The sequence below is a fragment of the Lathyrus oleraceus genome, chromosome 6 (genome assembly GCF_024323335.1).
Source record: "Lathyrus oleraceus cultivar Zhongwan6 chromosome 6, CAAS_Psat_ZW6_1.0, whole genome shotgun sequence".
NCBI classification, from domain to species: Eukaryota; Viridiplantae; Streptophyta; class Magnoliopsida; order Fabales; family Fabaceae; genus Lathyrus; species Lathyrus oleraceus.
In genome coordinates, this window is record NC_066584.1 from 51,544,842 (window position 1) to 51,556,346 (window position 11,505).

General features: G+C 34.4%; 2 protein-coding genes across 2 annotated transcripts; one reads left to right on the forward strand and one right to left on the reverse strand.

The window, feature by feature from the left end:
* Positions 1 to 395: 395 nt before the first annotated feature.
* Positions 396 to 8,294, forward strand: LOC127096895 (phragmoplastin DRP1C). Its single transcript, XM_051035431.1, has 16 exons — positions 396 to 720; positions 840 to 903; positions 1,079 to 1,186; positions 1,470 to 1,571; positions 2,840 to 2,890; positions 2,977 to 3,038; positions 3,432 to 3,522; positions 3,655 to 3,719; positions 3,805 to 3,999; positions 4,146 to 4,265; positions 4,357 to 4,427; positions 6,077 to 6,302; positions 6,632 to 6,682; positions 7,115 to 7,358; positions 7,635 to 7,774; positions 7,905 to 8,294. Exons 1-16 carry the CDS (start codon positions 589 to 591, stop codon positions 8,028 to 8,030), a joined length of 1,848 nt encoding a protein of 615 aa, XP_050891388.1. The 5' UTR covers positions 396 to 588; the 3' UTR covers positions 8,031 to 8,294.
* On the reverse strand, positions 8,213 to 9,184 carry LOC127096896 (uncharacterized). The gene is made up of 2 exons (XM_051035432.1): positions 8,713 to 9,184; positions 8,213 to 8,551 (listed from the first exon to the last, which is right to left on the reverse strand). Exons 1-2 carry the CDS (start codon positions 9,061 to 9,063, stop codon positions 8,375 to 8,377), a joined length of 528 nt encoding a protein of 175 aa, XP_050891389.1. The 5' UTR covers positions 9,064 to 9,184; the 3' UTR covers positions 8,213 to 8,374.
* Positions 9,185 to 11,505: the final 2,321 nt, after the last annotated feature.

Sequence of the window (11,505 nt, forward strand, 5' to 3'; positions counted from 1 at the left end):
TTAAAGGTGCATGCGCCACATGCATTGGCGCATACACTATGTAGTGTATGCATGCGCCAATGCATGTGACACCACACATGCATGCGCCAATGCATGTGACACCTATGTGCAAAGCCATTGGGAGCATGCGCCAGCTCCAATGACGCCTCCACTCTAGGTTAATTGGATGCGTAAGTTCAATTGACACATCAATTAAAAAATATAATTATTTTGATATATTTTTTGAAATTTTGATTATTTTGATATTTTATTTAAAAATTTAGGTTATTTTAAAAAAAAAATCACTTGAATAACCTCATCATAAAAATTAAATACTATAGTAAAACTCATTTGAGTGTAAATAAGATTGATTATTCTCTAAAAATACATCTCTAATTAATAAATGGTAAGCAAAAATAAGAGAGACATGTGAAAGTGAAAATGAAAGTGAAACTGAAAATCCATTTCAGCATTAATTCCTCAATCCCCGCCAAAAAACCGTTTTTAGTTATCTCTTCCCTTCGGATTCACATTCTTCATTCCCATTTTCTCTGCAATTTTTGATCTAAAAACCATACATTCATTCACTCTTCTTCATCCGATCCCAAAATGGCGACTATGACGAGTTTGATCGGTCTCATCAACAAGATCCAACGTGCATGCACTGTCTTAGGTGACCATGGCGGTGGTGGTTTGTCACTCTGGGAGGCTCTTCCCTCCGTCGCCGTCGTTGGAGGACAGGTCTCACTTTTTTCAATTACTTACTTTTTTTCCATTTCCATAGTTATATCATGTGTGCTTGATCTAGAATATGATTGATTTTTCGGAATGTGTGTGTATTTGTGGAAAATGAAAACCAGAGTTCAGGGAAATCGTCGGTGTTAGAGAGTGTGGTTGGAAGGGATTTTCTGCCTCGTGGATCTGGTATGTAACCGTTGCTTGCTAGATTAGCATTTTCTGATATATATAAGTTCTTCCAAACACGCTCTCAGTGGATGTGTTTATCGCGTGGTTATGCTGTTTTTCCTTTCTATTTGAAGATGAATACATTGATGTGTGGAGAGTGGTGATTTATTTCTTGTTATTAACTATTTGCAAGGTATTGTTACACGAAGGCCGCTAGTGTTGCAACTTCACAAGACAGAAGATGGACAACAGGATTATGCCGAGTTTCTTCATGCGCCTAGAAAGAGATTCACTGACTTCGGTAAATGAAGTTTCTAACAACATTTCTTTTAAAATTTCAGTAAGATTTATACACGTGCAGTAATGATAAGCTGATAACATTAGGTAGCAAAGCCACTTTAAACTTAGAGTCTTTTGATTGATGATAGTCGATTAAACCATGTGCTCCGAAGTACTGCTCTGAAGGGGCTTATTAGTGATATAATACAAACTCATTTACACAATATGTTTTTTGGAGTAGTTTGTTCATGATAAAGATATTAGTAGTAGATACTGAACTTTGATATTCTTTTTGTCCCATGCAGTTGCTGTAAGGCAGGAAATTGCAGACGAAACAGATCGTATAACTGGGAAGTCGAAGCAAATTTCAAACATTCCAATTCAACTCAGCATACATTCTCCAAATGGTATTTTGTTTACAATGCCCCTTCATAACATGATAGATGAAAACAATTTTGTTCATTTTTTATAAAACATTGTACTGTGTCTTTTTTTTATACCAATTTTACCCTTTCGATGAGCAATTTGAAGCAGTAATCAATGGCAGAATGTGTTAAAAGTAAGGCTAATTATTGTGGATTAGCTGTAATAATCTTCTCTTAAATATGGAAGGACTTTTTGTTAGAGATGAGAGTGAGCCACCCACAGGAACTAAGAACCCTGCAGATTTCCTTTAGGAAGAAGCAGAAAACAGGTCTATAAGGTGTTACCTAGGTAGTTAGTATTGGGAAGATCCCAAGTTCCACATTGGTTAGAGATAGAGATTCTAAAGAGTTTATATAGAGAGAGGCACCCCTCACCGAGCTGGTTTTGTACTGTTGAGTTAGGCTAAATAACACATTCTTAACTTTTAGGTTGCAGTTAGATTATATTGAGTTTTGTTATTTGAACACCAAATTTTAGACACCGTATTTGACACCATATACAATGTCTCTATCTCTCTTCTGCTTTTTTAGACACCAATTTTAGGTGTCCAAATATCATTTCTCGGTTATATTAGGCAACATCCAATTGGATAGTACTCTATCAGTTTTCCTCTCTATAAATAACTCTCCAAACTTAGAGGAAGGTATGTATCTGAATAATTAATTTTGACCGGTTGATCCAGTCTGAAAAGAGAGGTGTTGGGTTTCTCTTTTTTCAGTTTATCTTAAGTAACATTATAATTTAGTCTGTAAGAAGCTAGCCTATAGAGAACTACAGATGCACATGACAGATACACATACTGTTCAGATAACTTTAAGGATGAAAGAGATGAGAAAAGCTCACCAATCTAGCTTATGTTCGTAAAGATAGATGTCAAGCAGATGAGACAGATCACAATTGAGGGCGTTCCTAGTGGTGGCCACCTGCAGAGACTTTGACTATCAATTGTGTGAGATGGATGTATCAGTTGTGAATGAAACTGTACCTTCACTTGGGGTAAATGTCAACTTATATAGGAGCCTTTCGGGAACTTCTCGAGTCCATTGTAAGATCATATGACAAATATCTTATAATATATCTTGATATTGTCTTCTCAGAGGGCTAGTTTCTTATCGTCTAACAATACTCTATTTCTAATTGACACCCTACTAATTGAGAAATGTAACATAATTTCCTCTTCATAAATATTCCTCATTTGGTGGAACTTTAATTTGAATTGCATGATAAATTTGCATGTTTTTGTTGGCAGTTGTAAACTTAACCCTCATAGATCTTCCTGGATTGACAAAGGTTGCCGTAGGTAATGCTTCACCATTTCTTATCAATTTCAGAGAAAAAAATTGTTGGTGTGATGTTTGAATAACATAATTTATGCTTCTTACACAGAGGGACAATCAGAAAGTATTGTTCAAGATATTGAACACATGGTCCGATCCTATGTTGAGAAGGTAATTATTGTCTTGATGTAAGAATAAGTAGATATGTTTAAGAATTATAATAATCATGTGTGGTACAACACATTAACTAAATCGAAGTTATCAAAAGAGGAAAATTAATTTCTTATAGTATAAACTCCCTTTAAAGAAGACAACCATGTTCAAGTAACTGATCATTAAACTTCAACAATGGAAATCATAAACTTAGATATGACACCCTGTTCAAGTAACAACCTTTTATATTTTCATTAATAATTACATGGGTGTCATCTTGTTTTCAAATATCCATAATTCCGTACATTATTTTCACAGTTTTCTTTATAAATCTTCTAAAGAGAAAAAAATTAAAAGTCACATTTTCTGATTAGCACTGAATAAAAATTTATCTGATTTCTGACTGTGCAGCCCAACTGCATTATATTGGCCATCTCTCCTGCAAACCAAGATATTGCCACTTCAGATGCAATAAAAATTGCAAAAGAAGTTGATCCTTCGGGTCTGTCATTTTATTCTTGAAGGAATTTAAAGTTTAGATACTATTTCCTTTGATCAATCTCTCTCTCTCTCTCTCTCTCTCTCTCTGTCTTTCTGTTTTAGCCAAGATTCATTTTGGAAAACATTGTTTCAGGTGAAAGAACATTTGGAGTGGTGACAAAACTTGATCTTATGGATAAAGGAACAAATGCCGTTGATGTATAATTTCTCAAAAAACTTCATGGTTTCTACTGTTTTGATGTTCTACACCAAATTGAGTCGTGTTATTATGTGAATCTTAAAGGTTCTGGAAGGAAGACATTACAGGTTGCAGCATCCATGGGTTGGAATTGTTAACCGTTCACAAGCGGATATTAATAAAAATGTTGACATGATTCTTGCCCGCAAGAAGGAGCGTGAGTATTTTGAGACGAGCCCTGAATATGGACATTTGGCACATAAAATGGGTGCAGAATACCTTGCCAAACTTCTATCTGAGGTATTCTCATCTCATCAAAACTTTTCACATTATTTTTTTTAATGTTCTGGTTATATTACTATTTTCTTTAAGTGACTTTTAGGCTGTAATTCATCAAATGACTAGTCATTTCCATTCCTTTCCTTTACTGGCATTTATGACATCAGCATCTGGAGATTGTCATTAGGCAGCGGATTCCTAGTATCATTGCCTTAATAAATAAAACCATTGACGAGCTTAATGCAGAGTTGGACCGCATTGGCAGGCCTATAGCTGTGGATTCAGGGGTCAGAACTTAGACCATTTCTGAATTCAATCTTCTTAGTTTTGAAACTAGTTGATTTCTTCATTTTAAGTAGTGTCACTTTTTTTTCTTAGGCCCAACTATACACTATTTTAGAGATGTGTCGAGCATTCGACAAAGTATTTAAGGAACACATCGATGGAGGGTAAGTACATTTGTTGAGTTTTTAGCATTAGCTACAAATTGTAGTTGACTAATTTTATATGGCTTCATTTTATTTAACGCGAACAACCTTGTGATAGAGTGACAAAGTATGATATTTAGATATGGTTACCCATGTTTCTGGGTAATCTGGTCGTATACATCAATGCAGTCTTCAACTGGAATTTCACTCACATTCTACTGGCCCGTTGCTTTTCTTGTGTGCATTTATGCCTTCTTTCTTAAATTCTTTTCTATTGGATACAGTTTTTAATGTCTATGCTTGCAGTGTCCTAGTAATTCCCTCTTTTGCTAGAATTATTTACAATGAAGTGTACTCATTCAATTTTTTGAGAAAAGGAAAAAATAAGTCTGGACAAAGGTATATGATAGCATTCCATCAGTTGGTAACTGATAGAAATTGGATAGAACCAATAACATTTATCTAACAGAATATTAGCTTTGACTTAGTAACGGTCCCTCCTAGAAAGACTTTAGAAACATAAAACTAAGATAAGGTAGAAAAGGTTGAAGTTTTTTATCAACTAATAGTGGTTACTCTAAATGTGTTGATCAAATAAATGCTAATGAACTTATTTTGTTTTCTTCATTTCAAATAGTGCTTCCTTTTTAATTAAAGGACATTAATTTACTGAAAGCTAATATATCGTACGAAATGCTAGTTATAAGATATATCCTCATGTAGAAGTAGAAATGAAGGTAGTAGAAAAAACCCGTAGAATAAATGAACTCAATATGCTCTTGGAAGGCAAACTCTTAATACACCCCTTACTTGATTGACAATAACTTGTCAACAAAAGCACTTTCATAGACAGTTATCTCTACTTGAAAGTTCAATCTAATAGGGGGATTCCTCTTATAATATTTGGAGATCATTATCAGCTTAATAGTTTGCTTCTAACTTATTATTTACCTGTGTTTCTTTTGTTTTAGAGGATTTTTAATACTCTAGTTGGGTTCGTTTTTGTGTTGACCTTCAGCCATTTGTTTATCATTTGTCAATTGTGGCTTTTGAAATTATGACAACTTAATATGAGGCGTTTTGGCAGTAAATGTCAGTATGATGTTATTGTAGATGTCAGTATGATGTTTATCAGTATGATGTTCTAAAGTTTATTTTATTTTTTTTTTCCTCTTTTGAGAGATTCTATTTGTGTATATATTTGTACAGGCTCATTGTGTATTGCAAGTCATTCATTCTAAAATTATTCAAGTATATTTTCTATTCTTGTTAGAATCTGTGCATTGTCCATGCTTTAATGAATCTTGCTTGCGGGGGCATGTTCAAGATATAAAACGAGTAGCAATTAGCTTTAGCGTTTGGGTTGATTTAGTGCACGACAATGTGTAAATAGAAAATGTCTATCACGATTTTTCAAAGGTTTTGTTTTGAAACACTAGGGACAAAATGACCACAGTATATTTAGGCCAAAGTTCTTTTAACTCACTTCAGAAACAGAGTGGTTGAATGTGAAAAATGAAATTGAGTTTAATCAGATACGCCTTTACAGATACACCTTTACGGTATACAATCACTTTATCATGAAATAATTTTATGCAACTAATATTTCTCACTGTTATTCTTATGCGAAGCTAATACATTTGATCGAGTAACTAACTGCTATATTTCAGACGTCCAGGTGGGGACAAAATTTATGGGGTTTTTGACAACCAATTACCGGCTGCTTTGAAAAAGCTCCCCTTTGATCGTCATCTTTCACTAAAAAATGTACAGCGAGTTGTTACTGAAGCCGATGGTTATCAGCCCCATCTGATTGCTCCAGAGCAAGGGTACAGAAGACTTATTGAAGGTTGTTTAGGCTACTTCAAAGGCCCAGCTGATGCCTCTGTGGACGCTGTAATCCTCTTGACTCTTTTTCGTTTAAATATCTGTTCTACGGAGGAAACTCTAATGTTTTTATTCCCTGATCAAAATTTGTTTAATATGGAATTGTGGTTGGTAATGTACATCTATTTTGAGGCCAAAGCTTTCATAGCGAGAACTGTCACAATATCTATTTTTTCCCTTTTGTATTCGAATGACAAAAACAAGTTAGTCCAAAGATGGTTTTCTTCTATGTTTCTTTAACTACATGCTGTTCTTTTTTTAAAATATTTCCTCCCTCTTCAGTTTCTTCTGTCCTTGTTTACTCCACTTAGAAATTGTTTATTGTCATCTGCTTTCAGGTCCATCTTGTTTTAAAAGAACTTGTACGGAAGGCAATTGCAGCAACTGAGGTTAGCAATGCTTTAAGTTATGCTAAAGTATAAAAAAAAAAAAAGTTGCAATATCTTGACATTATCTTGAATATGAGCTAGTGTGTAGTTATTTGTATCAAGTCAATTATCAATCATATTACACCATAACAATATTTCAAAATTATTTAGTCTTTCTCTTCGTATATTTAAGGCCAATTAATTCAGCAAGTTGATATAACTTTTTCGGATAAAATCCTGATTTCAAATAACACAGTCCGAATATAATTTTTTCACTAGGAAGCCTGAAAGAATAGCTTTGAAACGATTACTCTTTTGTCTTATTAATTAAAACTTCATCAACTTTGGCATTATATGCATGGAAATTTAACATTACATAGTCCTAATTCACTCAGAATCCAGGAATTTGAAGGTGAAATAAAGAACATACTGTTCTAACTTCATGGCATGCAGGAATTGAAGAGGTTTCCAACACTTAAAAATGAAATAGCCACAGCTGCAAATGATTCTTTGGATAGATTCCGAGAAGAAAGTAGAAAGACAGTGACCCGGCTAGTTGATATGGAGTCTAGCTATCTAACAGTAGAATTTTTTCGAAAGATTAATCTTGAATCAGAAACAAACCCAGGCCGGAATACCCCTAATAATCCTAATCCTAATCTGGACAGTTACTCGGATAATCACCTCAGGAAAATTGGTAAGTAATAATCCCTGCCCACCACATGCTAAAGTTGGATTTGAATTTAAATGCTGTGGCATGATTGTTTGAAATGGTTTAAATGGTCAATCTACAAACATGGTTCATGGCATGATGTTCCTACTTGTTGGCTGTTATGTTCTTACTTGTTTTGGATTTTAACTAAACACTAAACAAATCTGTAAACATTTGAAATTCATGATGATGAGATTTTCCTTTTTAAAATCTCATTAACTCGTTCTTGATTGTTAAAACATTTTATGATTCTTATTTCAGGATCAAATGTTAATGCCTATATCAACATGATATGTGACACACTTAAAAATTCTATACCAAAGGCTGTGGTCTATTGTCAAGTTAGAGAAGCAAAGAGATCATTGCTTAACCGCTTTTATGTTCAAGTTGGAAAAAAAGAGGTTCAAGTCTATCTTTAGTATTTGCTTTTACGCTTTGCCCTTACGAGACTTATGCAAACAATTTTCAATAAGATATTTGTTTTTAACCACCTTGGTGTTAAGGCTAAAAATAAATGTATGGTCTATGCAGAAGGAGCAACTCGGGACCATGTTGGATGAAGATCCCGCACTTATGGAAAAGAGAACACAATTAGCTAAAAGGCTTGAATTGTACAAGCAAGCTAGGGATGACATTGATTCAGTGGCTTGGAAATAATAAGATGCAACAAGTTTTGAGTTCATTTTTGTCCATCAACCGCGTAAGCAAGACTTTTCATAGGTTTATTGTTAGTCGATTATTTTTTATATTGAATTGGAAAATAAAAATTTAAAGATTATTTTATTATTTTCTATAGGTAAAAAAAGAAACTTGTAATGTTAAGTTAGAGACAATAATGCTATAGGTAAGGGAATAATTTTCGATATATGCTCTTCATTATGTACTAGGCAGAGATCGAAATTACCGAAGGGATACAGTTTTCTAGGATAATGCATACAAATTAAATCAAATAGAAAAAAAAAATAGTTATTAAAAAAATTTAGAAGATAATTGAATGGTCTTTAATTAGAAAGCTTTGTCTTGAATTCTTCCCATGGCACATCCTTCTGCAGATACTCTATATTGGCAGGGTCAAAAGGCCCTTTGATTCTATCTATAGACTTTATCACTGCTCTGGCTGGAAGAATGCTTCTTGTTGGGTCAGGGGAAGTACTATAGCTTAAGGATGAAGAAAACCCCTGAAACAAATCCTAAAACTCAGAACAAATTAATGTGCTTTTTGCCTTTTTCCAAGTAGATTCATTAAGGCTAAAATATTTTCAATTGTTTGTTTGTTTTATTGGTTTTTGAAGAGCAAGATTCTTAAAATCAATTATTGGCATGTATATGACAAACTGACCTTGAAGATAAGCACCTCTACTTCGTTTTGGTCCACAAGTGCATGAACAATAAGTGCTTCTCCTCTTGCTGATTGACTGTAGAATTCCAACTCTGAAATCTCTTCATTGTATCCATACTCATCATCTCTATCTTCATCTTCATCTTCATCTTGGTATCTAACCTGCCTCCTTGCTCCACACCTAAGGCTTTTACCTCTTTGGTTGCTCAAATCTAGTTCTTTAAAGTCACAACACAAGCTTACATTGTGAGTTTGAATGTTGTCAATTGGAAATGGTATAGGAAGCCTAGGCCATGGCATCATAGTCATTCTGGCCAAACCATTGGGAAGTGTTGTAGGAGTAGGATGCATATTGTATATTGTATATGTGGTAGTAGCTCTTGTGATTTGTCAAATTATTAACTTGTTTGCTTTAACAGCCAAAGGGTGGCAGGAATTTGAAAATGTCCTGAAGATAAGGTTGGGATACTCATTTTTGTTAAGTACTTAAATTATCACTATCTTTTGAATATAAAATATGGACAATGTTAAAGTTAAGATACTAAGTATGGAAATTGTATATTAACTATTTTAAAGTTTTAAAATTAGTTTTTTCTAATACATATTTTCTTCAGAGCTTATGCTGACCCTAAAAATATAATAAGTATTTTAAAATGTTTTCAAACCATCTTAGCTCTTTATTTATTTATTTTTTATAAAGATCTTAGCCCTTTGGTTCTATTAATGACATGAAAGAATGAGAATTTATGTATAGTTCCTAGACGATTTTATTATATTTGTATATTTTAGTGACTAAATTTAAATAAAAAATAAAAAAATAATATTAGAGAAGGGCACTCCAAAGAATTTTTTACTTAAATACCCCACATTAAAAAAAATAAAAAATAATCCAGATTTAAAAAAAAATCTCATTCTATCTGCAATTATAAATAAAGGTGTTGTGTGATTCATTTTTCTACGTCTCATTTCGTCATATTGCAAACATGTTTGGTGTTCGTCGCCGCTATGAAAAAGTGATTTATTCGAGAAACAAGCCTCTGATGTTGATGCTCTTCTGGAACATTTGTAGTTTCTATCAACTGAAGAGGGAGATGGTTCGTTGGTTAGATGAAAAAATACCAGAAGGGAAAAAAATTAGAAGTATAGAGAGACTCGATAGTATATTTGGTTGGGTGCGAGTAAAAACTGATAAAGATGCTAGGAAAATGATATTTGGACCAGATGACGTCAGTTTAATTGTTGTAATCAGTTAAAAATGTTGTTTTTAAATATTATGCTTAAGTACTTTCATCTGCATTCGATGTTTGTTTTTTGTGTTGTTTCTTTAGACTTGTTCTGTTTTAAGTGTGCTTATGTTGAAGTGATGTTTGTTGTTAACCTTGTTGTAACAAAAAGTTAATGATATATAAAAATCCAAGGTTACAAAAATTGAAAGGAGTTCCTAAATTATGATACAGATGTTGCTCATAGATTGGGACATTTGTTCTTATTGTGTCCGGGTTGACGACATATACTACATAATCTTATCATTTTATCAGTCGTATCCATTATTGTTCTAATATGCATGTTGTTTGGCAATCCTTTTTTCTTTCTTCGCATCTCATCGTTCTGCCAAATTATGTCACATTCATATGGAGGCTAGTATTCCTCCATTGGTAGCAAGCACTAAGAAGCTTTTGTTATGCACATTCATGACGATAATCGCCTTGTAAACATCAGATAGATGAATGTAAGCGTCCTGACGAGTATGTGCGCATGCCGCGATGGCATGGGAGAAGGAATACAGAAGGCATGGAACTTTCCACAGTCGCACCAACTTTTGTTTAGTTTGACAACATAGGATAAATTTGGTCTTCCCTCATTGTGGCTCATTGTTTCCTGTACACTAAAATTTTGCCTATGACGGTCAAAGACTGTAACCGCGTGTGTGCTAGCTTTGATACTTTTCTCTTTCATCACTTTCATACAATGTTCATTGAATATTTGACCTGACATTAACACTGCACTCCATCTTTCACCTCTGGTTGCGAAGGTAGATGCCAATCTAAAATAGGTTGTTCTGACCAATGCGGTTATTGGTAGCTTTCTAATGCCTTTGCATACGCCGTTTGTCATACCCCAAAATTCACCATACCTTTCACAAAGTTCATCTAGGTCACTAACCTTAATCATATGCATATCCTTGTGTTCATTCATTTTACCTGCATATTCATTGGTCCAATACAAGAGGACAGGTACCATGGATTCGAAGCCTTGTGCTTGCACCTAGTGAGGGTTAGGGTTTCTCCGCAGACAAAGGTGGCTCAATCAGCCAAACTTTAATTTGAGGTATCTCTTGAAGCCTATGTACATGCTCAACATTGAAGAGTCAACTGTGGCTTCCGGGTGAAGCAAAATCCTAATTTGGGATCCTCACTTGATCATGGTTGCCACAAACCCCGAATAATGTCCCGCGCCCTTGGGGGTGGCTTCCTAACCCTAATTTCATCCGACCATTCCTTTGTGGCTTGATTCTTTTGCTTGGTCAAGGTTCATTTAGTAACCTTTAGTGCATGACCCTTTCATTTTGTTCTCTTGCCATGGATCATAGGTTTTTGGTTCCACCATGTTCATCTATTCCACAACACTTCACCTGATCATCTCGTCATCCCTAGCCCCTAGCTCGACAACGCCTTTCTTGGGTCCACTTCATCTAGTCATCCCAAGTGCATGGTCCGTTTATGGTTTGTTTTTATCTGGTCATAGATCATAAATCCACTTCGTGCCATTGGTGTTTGATTCATGGGTCTTTGG